Here is a 26903-nt window from a genome sequence, read left to right as displayed (position 1 = left end):
TTTTGGTCACGTCATGAGATGACGAGAGTCACTGGAAAAGACCGTCATAAAGGAAGCCACAGCCTTCAATTTGCAAGATCTGAGCAAGGCTGTCAAAGATAGGACATTTTGGAGGACTTTCATTTGTTTTTTTTTGGGCAGTACATGCTTAGTCATTATCCAGGTGCAACACCACACCTCAGCCTCTGGCCTCAACTGGATCTGGCCAGTGTAATCAGGCCTCCTAGGAGCTTTCCAGGCCATTGCACCAGCCTATGGTTGACAGCCAGATCCCTTCCATCTAAGTCCGCCTGTCACAGCTAATATGACAGCCTTGCATATTCCAACATGGAAACCCACAGGGTGTAGTTGCACAGAGGAAGACTCAAGACATCTCATTCTCCGGCCCCTACACGTGCTGCACAACCGCCGCTTCCGCTTCCCGGAAGACCCGCCTCCCCGAGCTCCCTCCCCGCCGGCCGCGATTGGCCGCCGCTGGCAGAAAGCGCCCGGCCCCCTCACCCTCTCCGCTTTCAGAACCCTTCGGCCGCCCCCCAATCGCAGGGAAGGCGGGCGAAGGGGCGGACCAATGAGGAGAAAGAGTCAGGCGTTGGGACGGGCGCCTGGCCGCCGCGCGTCACGCGAGAGCGGACGAGGCGACGAGAAAGGCCCCCTCCTGTTCCTTTCTTTCCACGTGCGGCGCGGGCAGGTGAGGCCGGGCAGGGCGTCCTTTGCGGGGAGGGATCGCGGCGCTTTCGGGGTTCGTCGTTTTGGGGGCGAAGGTGGCTGTTTTCGTTTTTCTGCTCCTGCGCAGACCACGATGCCTGGGCCTCGTCCCCCCCAATTCGGAAAAATCATACAGAAAGTCAGAGATTGGGCTTCTGCCGTGGGCTCACGGTGGATTTGAACCCAGATCTCCGTGCGATGCTCTGTTTATTACTCTTTAAAAAAGAAACACCCCAAGAGGAAAGAAATGAGACTTTTCCCCGGGCCTGTGGAACTCCCAACTGCAGCCGATGATGAGCTCTACAATTTCTGACACCTCGTATGAACACTGCTCTTGCAGTTACTGATTATGCCTGGCATGAGCTGAGGCTCGGGAGTTCGCCGAAGAGGCCCTTGCAACCACCTGCCCTGCCTTCTTGGCGCTTCGTTCAGTTTCTACTTGATCAACGGTACTTGGCCTTCCCGCCACTACATTTGATCCCCAGATGAACAAGATCTGTCTCCCTGGGGGAAATGGCTGATTTGGAGGCTGGCCACTATGGCAAGCACACACAAACACCCCAAATCTCCAAGTCTTTCCCAACCCAGAGCTGGCAACTGTTCCTGTAATGCCAAGTGGTGGGGCCAAATAGTACAGAACATCCACTCAAGCTTGGGGAGCTGCCTTGTTCAGAACGACTTTTAATACAATTGCCACCAGTTGCCAGGGTTGCTACCTTGCAGGGATTTTTGGGAAGGGCAGTGTCTATGAACAGCTTTATGATCAGTTACAGGTGTAATAGCCTTCTGTGCTAATGTTAGACAACTGAAATTCATATTCAGTGACTTGAGCCACGCATCTTGGGCTTCTTTTAGGCAGCTCCTTCTGTTCCCCTTGCTCCATCCTGTGTTCACGAGACCTCGTACTGTCACTGAGTATTGATTGTTCTCCTCTCCCCTCCTTCCTCATAGGTGGCTTGGCTCTCCCCGGACCCTGCATTCTCAGGTGAGATGCAAGTTTCAAATGTGATTTTGTATCAGGAAAATGAGACCTTTCCCCGGGCCTGTGGAACTCCCAACTGCAGCCGATGATGAGCTTTACAATTTCTGACACCTCGTATGAACACTGCTCTTGCAGTTACTGATTATTCCTGACATGAGCTGAGGCTGGGGAGTTCGCCAAAGCGGCCCTTGCAACCACTTGCCCTGCCTTGGCGCTTACGCAGTTTCTACTTGATCATCGGTACTTGGCCTTCCCAGCCTCCAGTTGGCACCGGGAGAACTCCCGCTACTACATTTGATCCCCAGATGACCAAGATATGTCTCCCTGGGGAAAATGGCTGATTTGGAGGCTGGCCTCTATGGCAAGCACCCCCCCCCTCAAATCTCCAGGTCTTTCCCAACCCAGAGCTGGCAACTGTTACTGTAATGCCAGGAGGTGGGGCCACATAGTACGGAACACCTACTCAAGCATGGGGAGCTGCCTTGTTCAGAACAACCTTTAATACAATTGTCACCAGTTGCCAGGGTTGCTACCTTGCAAGGATTTTTGGGAAGGGCAGTGTTTATGAACAGCTTTATGATCAGTTACAGGTGTGATAGTCTGTGCTAATGTTAGACAACTGAAATTCATATTCAGTGACTTGAGCCACACATCTTGGGCTTCTTTTAGGCAGCTCCTTCTGTTCCCCTTGCTCCATCCTGTGTTCACGAGTCCTCGTACTGTCACTGAGCATTGATCTCTCCCCTCCTTCCTCCTAGGTGGCTTGGCTCTCCCTGGACCCTGCACGCTCAGGTGAGATGCAAGTTTCAGATGTGATTTTGTGCCAGGAAAATGAGACCTTTCCCCGGGCCTGTGGAACTCCCAACTGCAGCCGATGATGAGCTCTACAATTTCTGACACCTCGTATGAACACTGCTCTTGCAGTTACTGATTATGCCTGACATGAGCTGAGGCTGGGGAGTTCGCCTAAGAGGCCCTTGCTGCCACCTGCCCTGCCTTCCTGGTGCTTGTCTCCTTTAAAAGCTCACCCCGTTGCTCAATATGCTATCCTTTTCTCTCTCCAGGAGACTGCTGCAGAGAGGGGCAAGAACAGCTTTTCCCACGATGGAAGAATCTGTGATACTTTTAATAGGCCTGATCAGGGTGAAAGAGTAAGGTGATCATTTCATCTGCAGCCAGTTTCTGGCTAAATCAGGTATTTGGTGTAGGGTGGCTCTTTGCACGAAATCTGAAGATTCTGTCCACAAATTGAAGTCAACACCCCACCCCAAATCCCTGGCTTGAAGAGTGTGTGGCTGTCCTCCTTTTCAGCCCTGGCTCCGGCCTGGTGGAATAGTCTGCCTAGTAACATCAGGGCCCTGCGGGACCTGAAAGAGTTCCTCAGGGCCTGTAAGACAGCTTCTCCACTAGGCCTACAGTGGAGGACAAGCCGCAGTTGAAATTAGTGCTGGCCACCCTACCCCCCTTTTTTAATCTACAATCAACTTTATGGGGGGGGGGATAGCCGACCCAGTTTTGAGCTGTGTTGTTCTGTGGTTTGCATCATTTGCTGCAGCAGGCACTTTATATGTGGCAGCCACCTTTTTAAAATTAAGGAAAGGTTTTATGGTTTCATAGGTTTTATTCTATTGTAAAATTTTAATGTAAGCTGCCCTGAGCCCGGCTAGAAGTATGAAAAATAAAGAAATAAAAATAAATGATGTGTTATCTTCAGAGAGCTGAATAAAAGTTAAATAAAACCAAGTCAGATTGTGAAAACGTCCAGAGCCAAATTCGTGATCACCTTGCCCGACACATCTTCCTTCCTATCACAGCAGAAAAACATAAAAGTGGAAAACACCTTGGCCTGAATGTTGGAGACACTGGGAGACGGCCAGGTATGTTTCAGAGAGATGCCTCAGATACTATCAGTGGGTGGAAGAGGGTCAGCTACAGGGCTGGGGTTCTACTCACCTGTTAGGATTCTGTCCTTATCCCATTGCATCTGCTGAAGAGCATTCATTTATGTAGGCTATTTCCATGCTACCTCTTCAAAATCCCACTTGAGGTGGCTTCCAATTAAAAACCACAGTATCAAATATATCTCTAATCACCCCACCATTCCTTGCCTACAGCCACTAGGGAGGGGCTTTGGCTCAGCTTGGCATGCAGATGGTCCCAGGTTCAATCCCTACCATCTCGTTAAAGGGACTAGGCAAGTATATGATGTGAAAGACTGTGATGGACCAAGGGTCTGATTCAGTATAAGGTAGCTTCATGAGTTCACTGGCTGTTTCTGGTATGACCGATGTCATGAGCCTCCCTCTGCGAAAACTGGATACAGTTGCCAGCCGGCAGGTACTAACTGGAGATCTCCTGCTATTATAACTGATCAGCCGTTAGAGATCAGTTCCCCAGGAGAAAATGGCCACTTTGGCAATTGGACTCTATGGCATTGAAGTCCCTCCCCAAACCCCGCCCTCCTCAGGCTCCACCCCAAAAATCTTTTGCAAAGAGGGGCCTGGCAACCCTAGGCAACATTTGCATGTACAATCTTGGGTGACTCATTTGGATGCAAAACTGCAGCATATGTGTGTTCTTAAAGTCCAGGATCCAGTTATTTTGGGCCACCAATAACAGAAAACACTTCATTCATTGTAAAACCTTTTATTTCCTGGCAAACTACAAAAGGAATCCTGACACATTTCAAACCATAGACTGTCGCGCACCTCCCTCTATTTTCTTTCCGGTAATTAAAGCACAAGCCACACTTAACTTGTTGTATACGCTTCCAAGGGTGAGACAAACGTGCAGAGAAATGTCCCAGGGATTCAACTCCAAAGCAAAATCCTCATGAATTTCCACTGAACTTCAGCTTATAAGAACACAGTGTACACTACATAAGGCCTGTTTACACCTATTTCTTCACCCCTTCAGGACTTACAGCTGAACATAAATAATTTCTTTAAAAGTGCAACCAAGGGGATGAGAATATGGCACAGAAAAGCGTTCTGCAGGGTTTGCTAGGGGTTGGGCCGTTCAGATACGCCTCTGAGATGCTGCAGATACGAGAAAGTATCAGCCATATCACTGTTTGAGGGGTTAAAAAGACCAGCATTATTCTCTTAACAGTATAGCAAAATTTAACTGCCATTAGTAAACAAACAGAATTTGATTATCTGAAGGGCATAATAACGGGGGGGAAGCAAGATTTGCATATTCTGCATGCTAAAAAACTTCTCTGGTCCTGCGTTCCTTATCAAGCCAACTGCTACTCTCTTATTAAAGCTATCAGGTGTTTCCATTTCATATTTAGCAAGATTCATTTCTTAAAAAATCATGGCGACTTCAGTAACACAGCAAGATGGTTCACAAACGTTTATCCATTACAACCATACAGTGGGGAGGGGGGGAATCCAGGCATTCAACGATATGAGTTGTGCATAGTTCTGTAAACATGAGTCATTCTGAAAGCACTCGGGGCCAGCCATTATCTAGCAATCAGCTAAGACACAAAGTATTGACGCTGCGATGTGCAGACCTCTTCTGTCAGACGACACAAAGAATGTCATCAAAACTGACATAACTCGACAGTTTTCCAGTCAACCAGGGTTTCTCTGGTTGGATGGTTTTTTTTAAAATAAAGTATCGGCAGCGCTCGATATTGCCGCTTTGAAAGAGTGATTTTTACTGCTTCTACTTTTCTTTCTGTTTGCAATCAAGTTAGGAGCAAAAATAACCGTAGGAAAAAGAAAGAACCACCCAGGAGATCATTTTCAAACAGCACATAAAAATACATATTTTTCGGCTTCCCCACCCCACCTCCCCAAACAAAAACAAGGGTCTTGTAAAAAAAAGTCTCTGTCCTGATATCTACAGGAAAAGCAGCACTGGGTTCAAGTTTCACTCTTCCATCATGGCCCACGCTTCCTCGGCTTTTTGATAGTACTGGTGAGCCAACCTGCCTTTCATGGCTTGCGTTGCGGCTTCCGCAGCTTCTGTGTAGCGCTCGCCTGGGAAGACGAGACAGAGAACCACATGAGGAGGACAGGAAAAGGGTCTTTTTGCCAGACTCAAAAGATAGAATCATAGAGTTGAAAGGGGGCCGTACAGGCCACCTAGACCAACCCCCTGCTCAATGATATGAGTTGTGCATAGTTCTGTAAACATGAGTCATTCTCAAAGCACTCAGGGCCAGCCATTATCTAGCAACCAGCTAAGACACAAAGTATTGATGCTGCGATATGTTGAGGCCTAGAGCATCCCTGACAAGTGCTTGTCCAGCCTCTGCTTAAAGACTGCCAGTGAGGGGGGGCTGATTCCACCGCTGAACAACTCCTACTGTAAAAAAGTTTCCTGGAACCCCCTGCTTCTGTCTTTACGGCACTAACAATCAGAAAATAGCCTAGGGCTGAATTAGTGCGCCCGTTCGTTGAATGACCTATCTTCACCCTTCGTTCCTCTGGCACTCCCCTCAGTTGTTATACACAAGATATACACAAATTCACACATGTATTCACACAGATGCATGCTTCTGAAAAAGCAGTATTTGGACTCTCTCAGGCTGGCCGACCAACCAGAATTCTACAATTCACCACCACTGGGAATGCGGAACTCCTTCTGAATGAACAAATAAAGGCGAGAGTGGTACCTGCTCTCTGGGGGTCCTTCTCCAGATGAAACCCTCCCGTCGTTAACATTTCCGCTTCCCTTGCCAGGAGCAGGTACCGGGGTTCATCTTGCGTGCCGTCGTATTCCCCTCCTTCGTCGTAGTCCGTCATGTTCAATGCTGCGTCGTACCAGTACAGGGCTCTCTTCCAGTCTTGGTCTCTGAGTAATGGGGGGAAAAACAGAATAGAAAAGGAGAAGTGGGACAATGTGTGTGTGTTAAGTGCCGTCAACTCGCTTCCGACTCATGGCGACCCTATGAATGAAAGTCCTCCAAAATGTCCTATCTTTGACAGCCTTGCTCAGATCTTGCAAATTGAAGGCTGTGGCTTCCTTTATTGAGTCAATCCATCTCTTGTTGGGTCTTCCTCTTTTCCTGCTGCCCTCCACTTTTCCTAGCATGACTGTCTTTTCCAGTGACTCTTCATCTCATGACGTGACCAAAATACGATAGCCTCAGTTTAGTCATTTTAGCTTCTAGGGTCAGTTCAGGCTTGATTTGATCTATAACCCACTGATTTGTTTTTTTGGCAGTCTACGGAATTCGTAACACTCTCCTCCAACAACACATTTCAAAGGAATCTATTTTCTTCCTATCAGCTTTCTTCACTGTCCAGCTTTCACACCAATACATAGTAATAGGGAATTTGATGGCAAGAATTAATCTAGTCTTGGTGGCCAGTGATATATCCTTACACTTCAAAATCTTTTCTAGCTCCTTCATGGCTGCCCTTCCCAGTCTCACTCTCTTTCTGATTTCTTGGCTGCAGTCTCCCTTTTGGTTGATAGTGGAGCCAAGGAATAGAAAGTCTTGAACAATTTCAATTTCCACATTGTCAACCTTAATGTGGAAAATAGCATCCCTCAATGATTGGGTAAAAAGGCATTTTTCTGGAACTAAGCTAAGTCTTTTAACACACCAGGGAACCTCAAGGTGCAACCCAGCAAAGAGTTTAAGATGTTGAAGTTTCCAAGACTTGCATTAGCAGCCTAAGGCAGAACTCCCGCTTTACGGGTTGTGTTAAAAGGAACACTTCGCCTATGGAACTCTACCTGTCCGATGGTCCACCTCCGGTGTCTCACCAATGGACTGTCACCGTTTATCAACATTCTTTTTAACAAACTGTACGTTTAATATAAAGTATCCCAATTTCTATCAGTATTGTTATGTGCCCCCCCACACACACACACACTTCCCAAAGCTGCAATGACAAAGGATAGCCAGTGAGGGATCCTTGCCATGCAATACCTGTCAGGGCGAAGATTCATGCCTGTGTCATATGCTCTCGCCACAAGGATCATGGAAGGACGATCTCCCGCTTCTGCTGCTCTGTTTAAATTCTCAAAGCCTTTGGTTCTGTTTTCTGGGCTGTCCTATTAAAACAAACACAGGGGAGGGGGGCATAGCTTAATGGGACATCATAGAACATCGTCATTCCTTCCTATTTGTGCCTGGGATTTCAATCACTCAAGAGGTTGTGTGTTAATGCTAGAGACGGGAGGGAAATTCTAGCACAAGCAGAGAGGAGGAAAGCCCTCTGAGTTGCTCCCAACTCCTCACCCTCCCAGCTCCTTGAAATATAGAATCACAGAGTTGGAAGGGGCCATACAGGCCATCTAGTCCAACCCCCTGCGCAATGCAGGATCAGCCTAAAGCATCCTGATAAGTGTTTATCCAGCCGCTGCTTGAAGACTGCCAGAGAAGGGGAGCTCACCACCTCCCCAGGCACCTTCCTGCTGAATTCCTCTTACTGAATTTTCCCCCCCTAATATCCACCTGGTACCTTTCCACCTGTAATTTATACCCATTATTGTGAGTCCTTTCCTCTGGCATATGCAGAAGATTCAGGGGATGGTTGACTTCTAATCCCCACAAGTCTAAACACCTCCCCCAAGTCCTCTACACATGCCACAGAAAATCCGGGGTAGGGGTCTCTCGTCCTAGGACTACGCAGCAGGTCAGCAAGAAGAGGTTCTGGGTGGCCAATAGTAACCCAGCAACCACATTCGTAGAGCCCCGAGGGATGTTAGGAATGGGATTTACAACCAGAGGAATAATGATGCCCCACGTATCTCCTCTGACACACCATCCCTGGTATAAGAGGCAGGGCTAGACAGCCCATTCCCCACATTACACAACACAAATGCTAGACCAGCTGCTGAGGCAGGGAACCCTGATTGGGTAGCTGTACAATACAGGCATTTGTGAGCATGTCACAAATCTCATGTTTTCAGGCACGCACAAAATATATTAGGTGTGCATCTATACAGGGAATATGGGCAAAGAGGCCCTTATTCTCATACTCGATTTCACGTGAAAACACAAATGCCAAAAATTGAGAATGAAATTACGCACACTCACCTTTTGCAACCATTTAGTTTCACGACAGCCACTATATTGTGTGAGGTTGTGTTTAGGTTGTGCTCAGGTCAGGCCTGAGGAGACCTGGGTTCAAATCCCCACTTAGCTGGAAAACTCATGATCGTGGTCCACCTTCTCTCTCTCAGCCTAACCTACCTTATAGGGTGTCTGCTAGGATAAAACAGTGGAGGGAAGGGCTATGGATGTAGAACTGTGAACTCCTTGGAGGAATGACGAAATACAAACGGACATCGATACGACAATAACAGATGTTCTTTACCTCCAGATTGACCTCCGAGAGAATGTGGTGTGGCAGCTGAGAATACATGAGACCTAACCCAATAATGGCTTCCAGCTCTCCGCAGTCGGCCGCGTGCTCCAGGTGGAAAATGGCGGACTCCTGATCCCACTCTTGGTCCTTCTCGCAGAAACGGCCCGCCTCGTGGTAGCGAACCATGGCCAAATGCACCTGCGAGGAAAGAGAGAAGAAGAAGAGTTGGTTTTCATATGCCGACTCTCTATACCACTTAAGGGAGACTCAAACCGGTTTGCAATCGCCTTCCCCTCCCCACAACAGACACCCTGTGAGGGAGGTGGGGCGGAGAGAGCTGTGACTAGCCCAAGGTCACCCAGCTGGCTTTGTGTGTAGGAGTGGGGAAACAAATGCAGTTCACCAGATCAGCGTAAGCCGCTCGTGTGGAGTGGGGAATCAAACCCAGTTCTCCAGATTAGAGTCCACTGCTCCAAACCACCGCTCTTAACCACTACGCCATGCTGTATCATTCCCATAAAGGGATTAAACACAGACCACCCCAATAGTCAGGCAGTGCCTATGTTCTGCAAAACACTTAAAACACCATATAATGAACTGAAGTTATTTTTAAAAAAATATTTATTGGCTGCCTCTCCATAAAAATGGGGTGGAAGTGGAGACATAAACATGACAGGGAGAACTCCCCCCGTGCGTGCACCTCACGGAACAGGACTCTACGTTATCACACATCCCCATAGTCAAGAGCTATGATTTTAACAACACGTTTGCTTAATACGTGTTGCCTGGGGAACAGGGCACATTTCTTAATACATTCACGAAGCGTCGATTCCACAGGGAAACTAAGAGTAGGTACAGACGTGCTTGAAAAATCAAGCCACGCTCGATCTGCTCTGCTGAGCACGTTCCCTCCACTGTCCTCTTAGGTCTATTATAGTCCCCTAATAACTGGATGGGACATTCTGTCCATGAAGTGGACTGGGCTCTGCAGAATGCTGATTGGCTGGGGGGGGGATCCTGTGACATCACACCGTGCTTTCCCATCCTCTCCCCGAAGCAGTTTTCCAACTTGAAAAATGCACCGATGGGATTCCTTGGTTCAAAAACAAAAGTCCAGGGGTAGATTGTTTTGACATACAAAGCTGTGCTTTAGCAAAACCTAACAACCCAAAATTGGAAACAGGCCAAGCTAGTGAGGGGATTAAAATTCACCGTCGCAGCGAGTATGTGAAACATTGGAGGGAATTGCTTCAGTAAACCCATGAAGCTCGTTATACTGAATCGGACCATTGGCCTATATTCTTTACTCTGATTTGTCGTGGCTCTTCAGGGTCTTAGGTGGAGATCTGTCACATCATCTGTGACCTTAACCTTACAACTGGAGATGCCAGGGATTGAACCTGGGACCTTCGGAGAGAAAAGCAGATGCTCTACCCCCAAGCCACAGCCCCACCCTGTGAGGACCAAACCATTAAAGAGCACACTCCCATTTTCTCCTATGTCTGAACACACACTTTAGGGCCAGAGGAACAAAGCAAATCACCCTAGAAAGCGACCTCTTCTACCTTGGGCACAGTGATGGAGAAGAAGAAGAGTTGGTTTTTACATGTCGACTTTCTCTCCCACTTAAGGAAGAATCAAACTGGCTTACAATCACCTTCCCTTCCCCGCGCAAGCACCGGGTCATTCCTGACCCATGGGTGATGTCACATCCCGACGTTTACTAGGCAGACTTTGTTTACGGGGTGGTTTGCCAGTGCCTTCCCCAGTCATCTTCCCTTTGCCCCCAGCAAGCTGGGTACTCATTTGACCGACCTCGGAAGGATGGAAGGCAGAGTCAACCTTGAGCCGGCTGCCTGAAACCAACTTCCGTCGGGGTCGAACTCAGGTCATGAGCAGAGCTTGGACTACAGTACTGCAGCTTACCACTCTGCACCACGGGGCTCCTCATGGGGTAAAGCTGGAGAGGGCTTGGATAGGACCACCTCTGCACTGAACGCTACAGGAACAGAGGGTTGACACAGGAAGTTTCTCGAAGATGAGACACCACGAGGGAGAGGAGTTTGCGCTCGCGCAGGCCGACAAGGGTACTCCTTTGCCTTCCCTAGCATTGGGCCCATTAAGTTTACTTGAATATGTGGCCCGTTTAGATGGAACTCGCTTTCTTTTGGCAGGGGGAGGCATCCGTTCGGCGGATACCGAGTACAGAGGCAACAGCCTGCGGTGGTCATACCTTTCCCAAGATGGACTTCCCAATTTTCTTCTCCAGCTCCAGGGCGTTGAGTCTCTGCACTTCCACCGCAACGCAGGAGGATCTGTGAATGTGGACTCGGGCGGCGTTGTAGAGGTTCCACTTCTCCACGCTGACCTAGAAACCGGGCAAAGGCATTGTGACTTCACCTTGAAAACAGGAAGGGTGTCATCCTGTCCACAGACACGACCTTCCAGAAGGGAGAGATCCTAGACAGGCCACGGCTGGTTCGGCAAGGCTTTTTTTATGCATTTCCGCAAAGTGCTTTCCAAAGGACAAAGCATGCTGATAAGCGCAGGGCTTGGATTTTCCATGGCCATGATTTTCTGCCATGTTGGGACAAAGATGCTTCCCACACACCTGCCAGAAATTTTGTTAGTCTTTAAGGTGCTACTGGGCTCTTGCTCTTTGCTACTAGGATCGCACTGTTAGCCTCCACCCACAATTTGGCAATACACTTTCATCCAGGTTCATTCCCCGCCCAAACCTCTGCATCTCATAAAAGGGGTTCATTTTACTGCACTCCTCAAAATAGATCTGCTGGTCCAAAGCTCACGATTCGCATCAAGGTCTGCAGCTAACGGAAGGGTCCGAAGCTCAGCAAATTCACTTTCCTTCTCGTTTATAAGGCGTTACTTTCTACAAATAGTTCTTTTTTACTGCTGACAGTTCACACAAGGAATGAACTAATGGCCCTGAGAAGTTGCAGCAAAACGACTGAGAAACCCACACTGTCGTTTTAGAAAAGCAGCGCTACGGAGAGACTTCAGGGACCTCTCCAGAACGGCCATCTTTGGGAGACAAGCCTCCCCAACCGCACGGACAGAGCAAAAGAAGCAGGATCGAATGAAAACCACATCTAGCAGCTTGAAAGGCCCAGAACACCATGCCAGGCAAGGAAATCATGCAGAATCACCAGTGTGTTCCGGGGACTTTGTCTAGTGGTCGCAGAAGATTTATTTACAGCAGTATTTCTCTAATTGGGGGGGGGAGGGAACGATTGAAAAGTGAAAAGAAAAAGGACATGAGTGAAAATGAAATACAATTCAGCATCTCAAGGGGGAGGGAAATTAACTGCTTTCAGAAGGGTGAAAGGTAGGGAAGCAAGCCGGAATGGCAGCAAGCGTATGAGTGAGAGCAACCGATCGTCTGCGGAGATTTCAGCTTTTATTTACCCTTGCAGAACTTCCCAGGCTGTCCTCGTCGGATTCATGCCTTCGGTTGAGGTTGGAATGGCCCTGTGAGACAGATTTTAAAAATGCACCTTTCAGCCCATGTTTCCAGAAAAGTTCACAGAATGTTAACTCCCCGCCCAGTCTACATGCAGCCTTCCAAATACATGTTTTGCAAATCTTTAACAGTTGTGGAACGATGCACTGCCTTTGCTAGGATGACCCCTTCAAATACTTGAACTGATATATTTTTTTTAAAGATTAGAGGCCAAACTACACATGGCGCTGGACTTCCATGACTGCAACTCCTTACAAAGGCTGGTCATAAAAAGGATGGGATTGAGTCTGGGGTGGCAGTTTTGGGGAAGGGGGGATTTGTCAATTCCTCCGCAGACCCATACATGTTTTCCAGGCTCAAGCATGGCCCTCCGGCTCCTTTTAGCCCTGGCAGAAGGAAAAAAGAGGTGCAGCATCTGTGCCTTTCCCTCTGCTGAAACTAAAAACTATTCTGAGGTCAAGGATTCCTTCCTCCGCAGAAGGGAGAACGTTCGGGGTGCATTCTCCCATCAAGGTCAGTAGTGTCTACTCAAACTGGTAGCAGCTCTCCCAAATCTCAGGCTGAGGTCTTTCACTGCACCTACTGCCTGATCTTTTAAACTGGAGATGCCGGGGATCGAGCCTGGGATCCTCTGCACGCCAAGCAGATGTTGTACCACCGAGCCACGGCCCTTGCTCCGGCAGAGCCTGAAATAAAAAGAGTTACCCTTTCTCGGTGATCCATGTCTTCCAGATCGCTCCTCTTTTCACTGGGGTATCCGCTGTCACTTCCATTTTCAGAGTCCTGTTGGGGGAAAAAATGGCAATCAGGGACGAAACAACACTATTTTCTTTTCTCCCTCAATAAGCAAAGGCGCTAGGGACCCCTGTTTTATGGACAGCTGTGTCCCTTCCAGCCAAGTCTGATTACACCTCAATACCCTTGTTTTTCTCATCCTACACAGCCCTGGGTTTGGGCCGCAATACTATCTGAAAAGAATGTACCCATCCCCAAAAACTGTCTAACTCACTCGCAAGGCCAGCAGGACAAACGGTGGGGAAAAGATCGAGAGGATTTCGGATGATAGAGGCCTGGAAACCGCAGGAGTTGTAGAGTAGGGGTGTCAAACATAAGGCCCGAGGGCCGGATCCGGCCCCTTGAGAGCTCTTATCCGGCCCGCAAGCCAGCCAAAGCAGCCACCCCCACCTTCTCAATCTGGGCTGGGGAGGCCTGGCCTGGCCTGACCAAGTGACATTTATGTCTTATCCAGCCCTCGTAACAACTGAGTTTGACACCCCTGTTGTGCAGCATGGGATAGAGAGAAGCAGGAAACCCATGGCTCGGATTCTGCACCGGTCCCCTCTCCGCCTCTTTTGCTGTCAAACCGGATCCCTCCACCCTTCGTTTTCTGGGCGATCGGGGCCCCCTCCGTCTAGCCCGGCCTTGAACGAAACACTTACCCTTTGGTTGTCAAGGCCCTCGTGATCTTTGTGAACCAGATTGTCCACTTCGTTGAATACCGGCCAGTCTAGGAGGGGGGAAAGTGTGAAAGTTTTAATTTAATGAGGCCTCGTCCTCCCAAGAAGAGAGAGAATCTTAAGAGACCCAAAGTCTGTTCCATCAAATAACCTTAAACCTAGAAGTGAAGAAGTGGGTTGTGTGGTTCAGAAAAGCGCATAACCCTGCCAGTAATTTTGTTAGTCTTTAAGGTACTACTGGACTCTTGCTCTTTTCTACTGCTACAGACAGACTAACACGGCTACCCACCGCGATCTACAGTCACACTGCGTTTGTCAACATGAATGCGAACATGAATAATTCTGACATCCCTTTCACTTTTACTTCTCACCTGGTTGGCCGCTGTGTCAACAGACTGCTGGACTTGATGGACCCTGGTCTGATCCAGCAGGGCCTTGCTTATGTTCTTATGATGCGTAGAAGAGCTCCCACATCCATATATGGGAGAACAAAAATACAGATTGTTGTACTGACAGGGACCCAAGGCGGAAGACAAGAATACTTACGAAGCACGTCGATCTTCTGGCTATGGGGCGTCGCCGAGGAAGGGGAGGAGGGCAAGGAGTCAAACGTCACGTCGCTCATGCTTTCGTCTCCAGAGTTTTCGGACAAACGGAAAAGCAGAGGAGGGCGGCTGCCGGAGACGGTTCTCACTCGGGCGCTGCCGCATTTCTCTTCCGTGCCCCGCACAACTGTCCGTGCAGATTCCTTGAGAAGGAAACATGGGGGGGGGGGACCACATCCCAGTTTTAACGTCTGTAGACACTTTCTTGACAGTTCTGCTGGGGTGCATTTTTAATTGTATTTATGGTGGTTGTTTTTTTTTAATTGTTTATATGGTTTTTATCGTATGGCTGGTTTTTTAAATTTTTGTACTCTGCCTTGAGTCTCTGCAAGAAAGGCGGACTACAAAGGAAGTCAATAAACCAGCCATGTGATAAAATAAACTTTAAAGGAGCTTGCTCTGGCTTCAACAGGCTCCTTTAAAGTAGATCTGGGACCATCATCTTTTGCTTTCGGATCGTAATAGATGATTAATCGTATTTAGTGTTTTCCCATCTCATCTCACAATGCCCATAAATTACCGCAAAACAAAAACACAACGTGGGTCAGAGTCTTGCCTTCAAGGCATCTTGGGGCAGAAGACTTACGAGGAGCTTATTGCTGCGATACAAGGCGTCGTTCTCTTTGGCAGAGAGATCGAACGGCGTCAGGCCCATGCTCCGGCAGATCTTGTTGCACGAATGGGAGTGGAAGAACAGCGCCATGCCTCGTACACCTAGGGATGTCCAAAGAAGCCAGGGTGTCGAAATCATTTCAATAGGCAAGGCCCAGAATCCTCCACCGGGGACCATGTAAGCTTTATCATCCCCGTTGCTGCTCTCAGAAGTCCCACAGACCCTAAAACTGCTGCTTTACAGATGTTTATAGAATCAAGTTGGAAGGGACCACCAGGGTCATCTAGTCCAACTCCCTGCACAATGCAGGAAATTCACAACTACCTCCACCCCACACACACACCCAGTGACCCCTGCCCCATGCCCAGAAGATGGCCAAGATGCCCTCCCTCTCATGATCTGCTTAAGGTCATAGAATCAGCATTGCTGACAGATGGCCATCTAGCCTCTTCTTAAAAACCTCCAGGGAAGGAGAGCTTACCACCTCCCAAGGAAGCCTATTCCATTGTGGAACCGCTTTAACTGTTATGTAGTCTGAGGAAACATCTAAAACACAATGTCATCCTCGAGTGCACACAAAGAGGCTCCTGCCTCAAGAATTGCAACGCTGAGCTTTCACCCATGCCAGGGGATTGATAACAAATTTGCTGTGTCAAGCAACGGAAGGATAATTACTTAGCAAGAATGTTTTGACCCTCAATTTCCTCCCAGGAGCTCATGGCCACATACATCATCTCCCCATCTTCCCGTGTTCCCCTTCACAACAACCCTGTGAGGTAGGTTAGACAGAGACAGGCGGAGTTAAACGGTGGAACTCCCTGCCCCAAGATGGGGTGACGGCTGCCAACTTGGAAGGCTTTAAGAGGGGAGTGGACACGTTCACGGAGGAGAGGGGTATCCATGGCTACTACTCAAAATGGATACTAGTCATGATGCATGCCTATTCTCTCCAGGATCAGAGGAGCATGCCTATGATATCAGGTGCTTTGGAACACAGGCAGGACAATACTGAAGCAGTTGTCTTGTTTGTGGGCTTCCTAGAGGCACCTGGTTGGCTGCTGTGTGAACAGACAGCTGGACTTGATGGGCCTGGGTCTGATCCAGCAGGGCCTTTCTTATGTTCCTATGAAAGAGCCCGGTCTAAGGTTACCCAGTCAGCTTCCATGGCTGAATGGGGGTTTGAACCTCACTTTCCTGGATCGAAGTCCAATCACTACACCACACTGGCCCTCAAAAGCAACTGCCAGGGAAAGGATTACACACTCCCTCACCACCTGCCCCTTCACTGATGCAAACCGCTCCTTCCCCAAAGACAGTCTCAACGCCGAACACACCGTCAAGGTTCTGTCATCCCACGGCAGCCGTGTAAGACGTCACTTGTCCGCCGAGCCGGCTCCAAACCTATCAGCCCTTTCCCAACGAACCCCAACGGCCGCACAACGTCAGGCTGGTTTTTTGTACCTAGGTTGCCGTCCCCGAAGTCTGTGCCGCTCTCCGTGTGGATCTGAGGGTCGGTGTAAAGGTCTCCGACGCCTTGGATGTCAACGATGATGAGCTGGTGCCCTGACAGTTCAAACGTGAAGTGACTAAAAGCCTGTGGGGGGGGATTGTCATATGGGAGAAGAGGCCTTCTGAGGATGTCAGCGTTGCACTTTGGTAGACCCCATAACAGCAGCGACACTTGAGAAAATCGCACACAAGACCCTCCTCAAATTAGAAGTTGGGATCTACTGACTCAAATTAACTGGGAAGCTGCAAGATTCCAGTCCAGTAGCACCAGCAAGATTTGAGAGTCAAATCCCTTTGCCAGATACCTTATACCCTGGAAATCTTGTTGGTCTTTAAGGAGCTACTGGATTCGAATCTTGTTCCGCTATTGCAGACCAACATAGCTGCCTACCTGAAACTATCTTCCTGGGAAGCTGTTTTCCGCAAGAAAGGGTATTCATATGGCATGGTGTTATCGGCAGCTCACATCTGGGGAGCGTTTGTTATATAAGACATTCAGGCAGCAAACTTGGGTTAATCGGTCTGACATCAGTAACATACCCCGGTTTGCGTGTAAGCCCTTCATGCCTCTAGACAGGGAGGAAATCTAGGAAGGAGTACTGTCTCGGTGGTTACGACTGGGACACCACTTGACAAACTATGGTTTGTGAATTTAAACATTGCAACCCTTCAGTTAGCACGCACTGTGATTCACAGATTAGATGTAAACTGATCTCCTAATGGCCAAGAAAGAGATTATGAGATAGGTTTCCTGTGGCAAGGAGTTCCAAAGATGGGAGCTGACTACTGAGATAAGCCCTGAGCCACACTTGGGCTGATCTTAAGGGGCAGGAAGGTTCCTGTGAGGCGGCAGCGGACTGCAGTTTGCAGACTGCAAAATCATGCCCGAGGAAGCCTTACCTGCGGGGTGAGGCGGATATTGTCGTCTCGCACAAAGCCTGAGTTCGAGTTGTATTTGATGTATTTGCCCTCGATATAATGCTCCAGGTGAAAGAGGGGCTTGCCCGGCCGGTTCTTCATTTCGATGATGCAGGTCTGGACGATGTCCACCTGGGGAAGAAAGCCAGCCACTTTTGACAAGCAGGCGGGGTTAGGTCAACTCCTTCTAAGAAAAAAACTGCCTGCTGTAAGCAAACAGATTGAAGGGGCCATTTCTTTGAATTATCAAGAGTTCTCAAGCCATTTTGGCAGAGCGATACTGCAAACTGAATTCACTCACAAATAACTAAATCAAAAGAGTTTCCATCTAGATATTAGGAAGAATTTTCTAACCGTTAGAAGCAGTTCCTCAGTGGAACAGGCTTCCTCGGGAGGTGGTAAGCTCTCCTTCCCTGGAGGTTTTTAAGAAGAGGTTAGATGGCCATCTGTCAGCAATGCTGATTCTACGTCCTTAAGCAGATGATGAGAGGGAGGGCATCTTGGCCGTCTTCTGGGCATGGAGTAGGGGTCACTGGGTGTTTGTGGGGGAGGTAGTTGAGAATTTCCTGCATTGTGCAGGGGGCTGGACTAGATGACCCTGGTGGTCCCTTCCAACTCTATGATTCTAACTCAGGTTTATGTTTAAAGGGGGTGTATGAAATTGCTTCTCAAACACTGCCAGCAAAATCTGGATGCAATCCACCAAGAATCACCTGTGCAAACTGAAATTCATGACCGCTGAACCACAGTACAAACTAGGTCTCCTGTAACCATCAGTTCAGATCCTCTTCTAAAGCCCTGCTCCCTGTGTCCCCCGCCTGCAGAGGCGAGGGGCCAGGCCCACTGACATATCAATGCTAAATAGGTGTCAAATGTTTCAATCAATGACAAAAATAATAAATAAATCTTAAAAGAGTACAATAGTTCGATCTTGACCGAGCGGCTTTTGAAACTCTCAGGATGGTTTCCATCCCTGGAGGACCCTTTTCTCTCTCTTTCGTTCCCCGTCTCGAACAAGGTACCTGCTTGGGCGGCTTATGCCGGTTGTATTCTTCCCCCCACAGCTTCGCCTCCATCTGGAGCCGCACGTCCTCGAAATAGACGTCTCTGTTGACCGTCTCGATGTACCGCTTGGCCACGTAGTTGAAGGCCCCTTTCCAGTTCTGAGTGTGCAAAAAATTGGACAGCTTTTTCCTGCGAGGAGAGGGGAAACCACACGGAGGTAAAAATGATGCGGAAATCGGGCCCGGTACTTTAGGCAGGGCCACAAGCAAAGCCATTTATGGCGCTTTGCCATGCTCTGGCTGTTGCCACGCTTACAACGTGCATCTCCAGGCCTCCCCCCAGCAACTGCAGCTAAAAAGGTACATTGCCTCTGAGCATGGAGGCTCCATTTAGCCGTCACGACTACCAGCTGTTGGTAGACCTCCCACAAATCTGTCGATCCTCCTTTGAAAGCAGGCTCATCTAGCACACTCTGTGGCAGTGAATTCTGTTAAGTTCATAGCATGCTGAGAGGAGAAAGGGTTCGCTCCATCCCTCCTTAGATTATTCCCTCCCCAATGTACAAAGAGCGACGCTGTATTAAAATTAACTGAGCTTTCCACTCGAAAAGACCCCCCAGCCCACCACAACCCACGCCAAGGCACCCCACCAGAAATACACTTACGTCCGGAAGCATTCCCGCATCGCACCGCGGCCAAACGGCTAGAAAGAAACAGAAACACAATCAACTTCCGAGAAGCCTGACTGATGTCCAGAGGAAAAAATTCTGCACATCCTCATTTCCTTCATGGAAGGAAGCTCCGCCACATGCGCCCAACCTTCTCAGGATGCGAGGAACTCTCGACAGTGTCCAAAACAATGACTGACGGCAGAGCTCCGGGGTTAGTAGGGAAACGCAGGACTCCCCGCTCACCTGGGACGCCATTTTGATCAGCACCTCGTCTTCGACCCACTCCCCGGTAACGGCGTTGTACCTGCCGAACGAAAAGCACAGGGGGGTTCATTTCACCAGTCCCAGCACTCGAAGGAGGACGGAGTCAGGGGGAATACATTAACTGCTTAACCTTGGTTGTTCGAACTCTGAGGGGGATTCCCTGGTCCTGCAGGTTGCCCCAGCGGGCGCAATATTTCACGTGCCTAACTGTACCCCAACAGCGAAGAGCATATATGCTTGCTAGATTAAATGTATTACCATCTGCATTACTATACGGAAGATTTAATAAAGTTGCATACCTGGATAGGGTCTGCCCATGTGGGGAGGGCGACATAGAAACATCTTCACATATCCTCCTTACGTGTCCCCTCTACGATAGGGGCCGATCTAATCTCATAGACCCGTTACTTGCTGATAGGGAATAGTTACCTACCAAATCTAAGGTGGAGAGGGGCTGTGGCTCAGTGGTAGAGCCTCTGCTTGGCATGAAGAAGGTCCCAGGTGCAATCCCCGGCATCTCCAGTTAAAGGGACCAGGCAAGTAGGTGATGTGAAAGACCCCTGCCTGAGACCCTGGAGAGCTGGTGCTGGTCTGAGTAGACAATACTGACTTTGATGGACCGAGGGTCTGATTCAGTAGAAGGCAGCTTCATGTGTTCATGACCACACTGGATCTGATAATTATTGACTTAGTGGTAAAGGTTTTTTCAGCTCGTAATTAGAGAACGTGATTGTTACCCTGCCCCATATAACGGTTAAGTCAGTTAAGACTGAATAACCAAGTAACTAATCGAATTCAAAGCAACTCCAGTCGGAGATTGCACAACTTTCCGGGGTATATAAGAATTTATAGTCATAGTTCCACATCTTTCCAATATTACTTTACCCCAACTGAGATGGGCATTCTCGAGAGCGCGTTTTTGATGCCCTCCCTTCGGCTGCTCTTCTGGGTAGATTTCTAACCCCGAGAGATGAGAAAATGCACGTGTACAGCAAGAGCAGAGGAGTCCTTGTCACATATTTTATTATATTGCGAACTCGGTGAGGAATTTAGAAGATCTATCATCAATCCCTGGTTACAACGATATGGTTATTTGCATCAACCTATAATGGATGAAAGATTAATTATCCAATTTTGGCTCGGAGATAAAAACCCTGCGATTTCTTATGATGTAGCTAAATTTTGCTGGAAGGCCATTATTAAAAGGAACGATCAAAACAAAAAGGGTTATATTACTAGTGACATATCAGATGACGAGTGAAGGGTGAAGCCATGCACAATATACAGTGTTTATCTGGGACTCTATTATATTGATAATGTATTTAATCCGTTTATTTTTGGTTTTTTACCGTATTTTTATTTCTCCTTTTTATTGTTATTTTTACTAATGTTATATAGGTACTTGCACGGTTCTGTTATTTTATGCTGGCCCGTGGCCGTAACGATAAATGTATGTGAATTCAAAGCAAGGCTATACTGCCACAAAAAAACCCAAACAGTGTCCTGGATACAGGAGTCAGAAGTGAACACATAACTCCTCGTAATATTCTATAGGGTTTTGCCATATAGATATTTCACAAGGCATGGGTTAAGTTTTAAGGGGCTGACAAATCAGAAGACAGGTTCTGTTTAAAGCAGTTAACACCCAGTAACCCAACAAGACTTTGTATGGACAAGATACATCCCCATCACTGTGTCAACAAATCTTTAGTGTTCTGGAGATCTTACATATTTAGAGACTGAACCTTCCCCATAATGCCATCTTGAGGTCAAAGTACTTGTCTAAAACATTCAGTATGGAAACAAATTGTGGCAGTCTCAATTTAAGAGATATGCACCAAGTAACCAATTTAGTGGGATTTGCACGTTCTTGTAAAAATGATTTTACAGTGAATTTTATCGTCTGATATCTGCATGCCACGACTTTACTGTAAACGTCACTGTGCGATTTCCTTTTTAATGCCAATAAAGGCTTTCGTATTCGGTTGCCACAGCGCTGATTCTTTTAAAGGGTCCGGCAGAAGCGGATCGGGGGACAGTTTGCAGGGAACATCCCAACCCCTGCCATGGAGTGAAGGGAGGAAGGGCTGTCCACTGGGCATCAGCCCGGTCGGATGTTTTCGCCATGCCACTGGGGCGGCTCCTGGGTTACCTTTGCCTTTCCTCCTTTTCTGTCTCAAGTGTCACCTCCGCTCAACTTCCTGTCTGTGCGGTTGTGCGTCTGTACTGCCGGATCACACCCCAGCGTGAGTTCGCAGCACGTACACGGGTGCGCCGAAAGGTTTGCATTCTAGGCATACTTGGCAGAGGAGCACGCGCCCACCAGAGAAAGAGAAAACCCTATTTTAGGAACGGCACAGCATGTGACCAAGAGGCCGTGCTTTTTATAGCTTTCAAATAAATCAGAAATATTTCGAGGCGTCTTCTTCCTTATTGAGTCAAATCCGAAGAACACTGCGATGAGCTCATTTATCTCCACTGCTTAAATGACGAAAACTCAAGTGTTTGGAGAGCCAAAAACCAGGAAAAATGGAAGAGATAACAGAAGAGAGGGGGAATGGAGGACGTTTGCTAGATGGTCAGAATAAGAGAGGTTCGCACACTTACCATGGTGCGTTGTTACATGGGGCCGCGCTTGAAGGCTGCTTGGAAAGGTCTAGTGGTGCCAACCGAGCAGAGAGAGCGCCAGCTGGCATGAGTTATACATTGATCACATCCTGTTAATCTTAAAAGATCTCTCTCTGGCCTGTAAAGCGTCTGGCCCCGCAGGCCAGCCGAGGGGTTAAATTTAGCTCAAGTAGCTCAAGGACTTCCCTCTCCCATGTTTCTCCTTCACTTTCAACCGCACACCAATTCTGTCACCTCTGGACCACTAAGATGCCCTTCCCGACGTCATGCTGGCAGTGTGGGAACCAGCATGGTGTAGTGGTTAAGAGCGGCGGTTTGGAGCGGTGGACCCTGATCTGGGGAGCCGGGTTTGATTCCCCACTCCTCCACATGAGCGGTGGATGCTTATCTGGTGAACCGGGTTAGTTTCCCTACTCCTGCACATGAAGCCTGCTGGGTGACCTTGGGCTAGTCACACTCTCTCAGCCCCGCCTATCTCACAGGGTGTCTGTTGTGGGGAGGGGAAGGGGAAGTTATTGTAAGCCGGTTTGATTCTCCCTTAAGTGGTAGAAAAAGCCGGCATATAAAACCCAACTCCTCTTCTTCTTCTTCCTCTTCTTGGCACAAGTCCTTCTCTTGATCCCCTGAGAAGTCTCCGGGTGGGGGGCCCTTCTGTAGCTCCGCCCTACCCCGGTAACCCCGCCTCCACTTTCAGGAAGGAGGCGGCCGGAGCCAGAACAAGGGTCCCGCCCCCTTCACGGACTGAGGCTTCTCATGTTATGCCAGCGCAGTCCACACAGGCTCTCAGGACACTGACATAAGGAAAGAAGGGGGCCCACACCAATAAGGCTGGGGCACCTTGGTCCAATCAGGCCCACTGAGATATCAATGCTAAATAGGTGTCAAATGCTCCATCAGCATCGCCGCAATTATGCTTTGCAGAGAGGCTCTGGTTTGATGGCTGTCCCTCCCTTCGAAATTCTCTTGCTACTAACATCCTCTGCCTCCAGAGAATCAGACTAGGATCTGAGAGACACGGGTTCTAATCCCCACTCAGCCACAGAAACCTTGGGCCAGTCGCAAGCTCTCAGTTTGACCTACCTCGCAGGGTTGCTGCAAGGATAAAATGGTGGAGAGGAGCAAGGATAAAATGGTGGAGAGGAGAGAAGTACCATAAGCCGCTTCACGTTCCCATTGGGAAGAAAGGTGGTGTATAAATGAAGTAAACAAATCAATAGACATACCCAAGTGTTTGGTTTTGGGTTTTTTTAACACTCTTATGTGGCAAGGAAGAAGCAGATCCCTTCGACAAGTACCCATAAAGCCAGGGGGATTCAGAAATGGGTACCGACCTGTACCGGGTGGCGTGTTCGGTTTCAATGTCCTCCAGATGAAATTCCGCCCAGGGGTCAGGCATGTGCTTGGCTTTCTCGATGGCGTGCTTCCAAGCTTCCTGCAGAAGTTAAAACCGCCCAGTTACTTCTACGACGCCCTGCCGGGGCAACCGGAAACCATCCAGGCGGCTTTCCCATCCCACTCCTGAGGGCCAAGCTAGACGTGACGACGTCCGTGCGTCTGACCCGAGGACGCCTGTGCCATTTTAAAGCAATTTCAAAACGACGGCCTCGGGACCCAGTATAATTTCCCCCGGCAAATGGGGCGGGGGAGACATTTGGTGGCTACAACTAGAGGAATGGTCCCCAGGGAAAGAATAACCCCCCCCTTCCCCGGCACTGCATCCCGATCCAACTGCCTCCCCCCTCAAAAGACTCTTTCTCAGGTCAGATTGCGATATGGGGGATTAGATCACATCTCCTCACCTTAACTTGGCCCCAAGGCCCTAGTTTATCGGGTTCTCGTCCAGGTAGGGTTGCCAGCTCCGGGTTGGGAAATACCTGGAGATTTTGGGGGTGGAGCCTGAGGAGGGTAGGGTTTGGGGATGGGGCCTCAATGGGGTATAATGCCATAGACTCCACCTTGCCAAGTGGTCATTTCCTCTAGGTGCGCTGATCTCTGTCAGTTGTAATCCCGGGATCAGTTGTAACCCCGGGAAATCTCCAGCCACTACCTGGAGGTTCAACCAAACTAGAGGAAGGCAGGGTACTGTAACAGTAGTTAGTTGTTAGGAAAGAAACAGAAAGTTGTCCTTTCCCACCCTTGATTATAAGATTTTTCCATTTTATTTACAACTTTCTGCGATGACAGTCTAGCTATTTTATAGAGGACTAAACCGTGAAGCTGTAATACAGAAATTCAGGGTGTGGATTACCACTTAAGGAAGAATCAAACCAGCATACAATCACCTTCGCTTCCCCTCCCCACAACGGGCACCCTGTGAGGTAGGTGGGGCTGAGAGAGTTCAGAGAGAGCTGTGGCTAGCCCAAGGGCTTCATCTGGAGGAGCAGGGAAACCAACCTGGTTCACCAGATTAGCCTCCACCGCTCATCTGGAGGAGCGGGGAATCGAACCCGGTTCTCCAGATCAGAGTCCACCGCTCCAAACCACCGCTCTGAACCAGCACACCACGCCGGCTCTCAGCCAGACCCCTGGTACCACGCCGAGAAGCTGCCATTTTCATCTACACAAGGCAAGCGACGAAGCCGGGTAAGGGAGCTTTGGCCTTTGCCCTTCAAGCCAGCCGGCTACCGGTTGACAAGCGTCCGAGCCCTACCTTGAAATGGAAAGAATTCCTCGGAGAAGAGCTGGAGGAATACTGCTCGTTTTTGACCAAATTGCTGTAATAGTTGGCGCCTTTGCCGTTTGCGGCTTTGACGGAGACGGGGTCGTCCGTGATCGGGCAAATGAAATAAGCGTCTTCCTCGTCGCTGTCGCCCTCGCGGTGGTTTCCAGAGGTCGCCTTTGTGACTTTGGCGTTATCGAGGCACTCCATGTGGAAGATGAGGTCTTCGTCCGCCATGCTTGCGGGAGAGCGGTTGTCGCGTGCGGGACAGTTGAAGCCGCCAGTATTACAAATGGAGGAACCTGGCAAAAAGGAATGGGATGAAAATGAGTCTCTTGTTTAAAAACGGGGTCGGGGGAGTGAACATTAAGGTGCTCTGGGGTTGCATAGATGTGTGACATAAGAACATAAGAAAAGCCCTGCTGGATCAGACCCAGGCCCATCAAGTCCAGCAGTCTGTTCACACCGTGGCCAACCGGGTGCCTCTAGGAAACCCCCAAACAAGACCACTGCAGCAGCACCATCCTGCCCTTGTTCCACGGCATTTAATATAATAGGCACGCTCCTCTGATCCTGGAGAGAATAGGTATGCATCATGACTAGTATCCATTTTTACTAGTAGCCATGGATATCCCTCTCCCCCATGGATAGTCCGCTCCCCTCTTAAAGCCTTCCAAGTTGGCAGCCATCACCCCATCCTGGGGCAGGGAGTTCCACAATTCAACTATGCGTTGTGTTAAGAAATACTCCCTTTTATCTGTTTTGAATCTCTCACCCTCCGGCTTCAGCAGATGACCCCGCGTTCTAGTATTACGGGAGAGGGAGAAAAGCTTCTCCCTGCCCACTCTCTCCAAACCATGCATAATTTTATAGACCTCTATAAAATGACCCCTCAGCCGCCTACTTTCCAAGCTCAACAGCCCTAAGCGTTTGTGACCAACAAACATAGTCCAAGGACATGTAGTGGGTTTCGAGAATCACCACGGGGCGGATGGAGATCTCCCACTGTTACAACTGATCTGCAGGAGTCGGAGAAAATGGGTGCTTTGGAAGATGCTCTATGGTATTATACCCCACTGCAGTCCCTCCCCTCTCCAAACCCCACCCTCCTCAGGCTTCACCCCCCCCAAAATCTCCCAGTATTTACCACCTCGGAGCCGGGGAACCGGGTTCAAATCCCAAATTAGGCAGGGGTGACCCCAGGGCAGTGAATCTTCCTCCCCTATCTAACCTGCCGTTGCTGTAAAAAAATGACGGAGAATTGAGCTCACTGGAAGAAGGGTGAAAGAAAAATATAAGAGATCAACAAACCCACAGGACCAGACGAAATTGGCCGGCGCTCGAACTCGGGATCTCCCACACACAAAGCCAGGAGCTCTAATGCCGTGCGAAGGCCCGTTATTTTAAAACTGCAGTTTCAAGAATGGATATATTTCAACGAACGGGCCAAGGGGTTGGTCCCACAACTCCTGCCGAAGGTACGCCGCTAAAAGGCGCTGGGTTGGGTCACGCCCCACCTTTTCAGGAAAACAGACGCCAGCCCCATTTGGGAGGGCAAGTCAGGGCATGGCGACGTGCCGTATTTATCTCATTCGAAGCTGTACCTTGCATCACCCGTTCCACCGTCTTGCGAAAGAGACAGGAGCGGATCAGCAGAACTCTCCGTTTGCTTCCTCGCATTTATTTATTTGTATAGTTATACAAATTATTTATACAACTTATAAATTAAATTAAATTATATATTTATACAATTTATAACCTGCCCTCGATCTCCGGCGAAGGGGATGAAAATTACAGCTTCTCTGTGTGGTACCAAAGGGTACCACGTATATAACTGGGGTGGGGAGTCCAGTAGCATCTTAAAGACTAACTAGTTTTATTCCAGTGTAAGATTTTGCTGACTTAAAGCTCACATTGTTAAATGCAGTGGGATGAATTCTACAAAAGTTGACTTAGCTGGAATACTTTTTTTTTTTTTTTTAAGAATTGAAGGTTTCTTTGGACTTCTGGTTCATTTTTGCCTCCTAGCATTCTGAGATATAGAATCACAGAGTTGGAAGGGACCACCAGGGTCATCTAGTCCAACCTCCTGCCCAATGCAGGAAATTCACAACTACCTCCCCCACA

At 48.8% G+C, this 26903-nt stretch overlaps 1 protein-coding gene and 3 non-coding genes across 4 annotated transcripts; 3 read left to right on the top strand and 1 right to left on the bottom strand.

The window, feature by feature from the left end:
- The first annotated feature begins 990 nt into the window (after window positions 1-990).
- LOC130492851 (small nucleolar RNA SNORD60) lies at window positions 991-1077 on the top strand. Its single transcript, XR_008933892.1, has one exon. It is a non-coding gene; the product is annotated as a small nucleolar RNA SNORD60 (small nucleolar RNA).
- Window positions 1078-1767: 690 nt separating this feature from the next.
- On the top strand, window positions 1768-1854 carry LOC130492850 (small nucleolar RNA SNORD60). Its single transcript, XR_008933891.1, has one exon. It is a non-coding gene; the product is annotated as a small nucleolar RNA SNORD60 (small nucleolar RNA).
- A 702-nt stretch (window positions 1855-2556) lies between these two features.
- Window positions 2557-2643, top strand: LOC130492852 (small nucleolar RNA SNORD60). The gene has a single exon (XR_008933893.1). It is a non-coding gene; the product is annotated as a small nucleolar RNA SNORD60 (small nucleolar RNA).
- A 2873-nt stretch (window positions 2644-5516) lies between these two features.
- On the bottom strand, window positions 5517-25045 carry EEF2K (eukaryotic elongation factor 2 kinase). The gene is made up of 17 exons (XM_056866214.1): window positions 24768-25045; window positions 23449-23549; window positions 19469-19529; window positions 19220-19257; window positions 18573-18744; window positions 17533-17682; window positions 16585-16717; window positions 15097-15224; window positions 14452-14653; window positions 13888-13955; window positions 13154-13231; window positions 12394-12456; window positions 11201-11335; window positions 8977-9165; window positions 7584-7708; window positions 6318-6496; window positions 5517-5679 (listed from the first exon to the last, which is right to left on the bottom strand). The coding sequence occupies exons 1-17, from the start codon at window positions 25011-25013 to the stop codon at window positions 5570-5572; spliced, it is 2178 nt and encodes a 725-aa protein (XP_056722192.1). The 5' UTR covers window positions 25014-25045; the 3' UTR covers window positions 5517-5569.
- Between the last annotated feature and the right edge of the window lie 1858 nt (window positions 25046-26903).

The sequence above is a fragment of the Euleptes europaea genome, chromosome 21 (genome assembly GCF_029931775.1).
Source record: "Euleptes europaea isolate rEulEur1 chromosome 21, rEulEur1.hap1, whole genome shotgun sequence".
NCBI classification, from domain to species: domain Eukaryota; kingdom Metazoa; phylum Chordata; class Lepidosauria; order Squamata; family Sphaerodactylidae; genus Euleptes; species Euleptes europaea.
Note: the sequence above shows the minus strand (reverse complement) of the source record. Positions and strands in the feature narration are given on the sequence as shown.

Excerpts from the sequence above, each read along its gene's own strand:
- EEF2K (XM_056866214.1), bottom strand. The coding sequence starts at position 25,013 with ATGGCGGACGAAGACCTCATCTTCCACATGGAGTGCCTCGATAACGCC. Across the intron at positions 23,550-24,767 it reads GGAATTCTTTCCATTTCAAG|GAAGCTTGGAAGCACGCCAT; the intron begins GTAGGGCTCGGA and ends TAACTTCTGCAG. Across the intron at positions 19,530-23,448 it reads GAACACGCCACCCGGTACAG|GTACAACGCCGTTACCGGGG; the intron begins GTCGGTACCCAT and ends TTCGTTCGGCAG.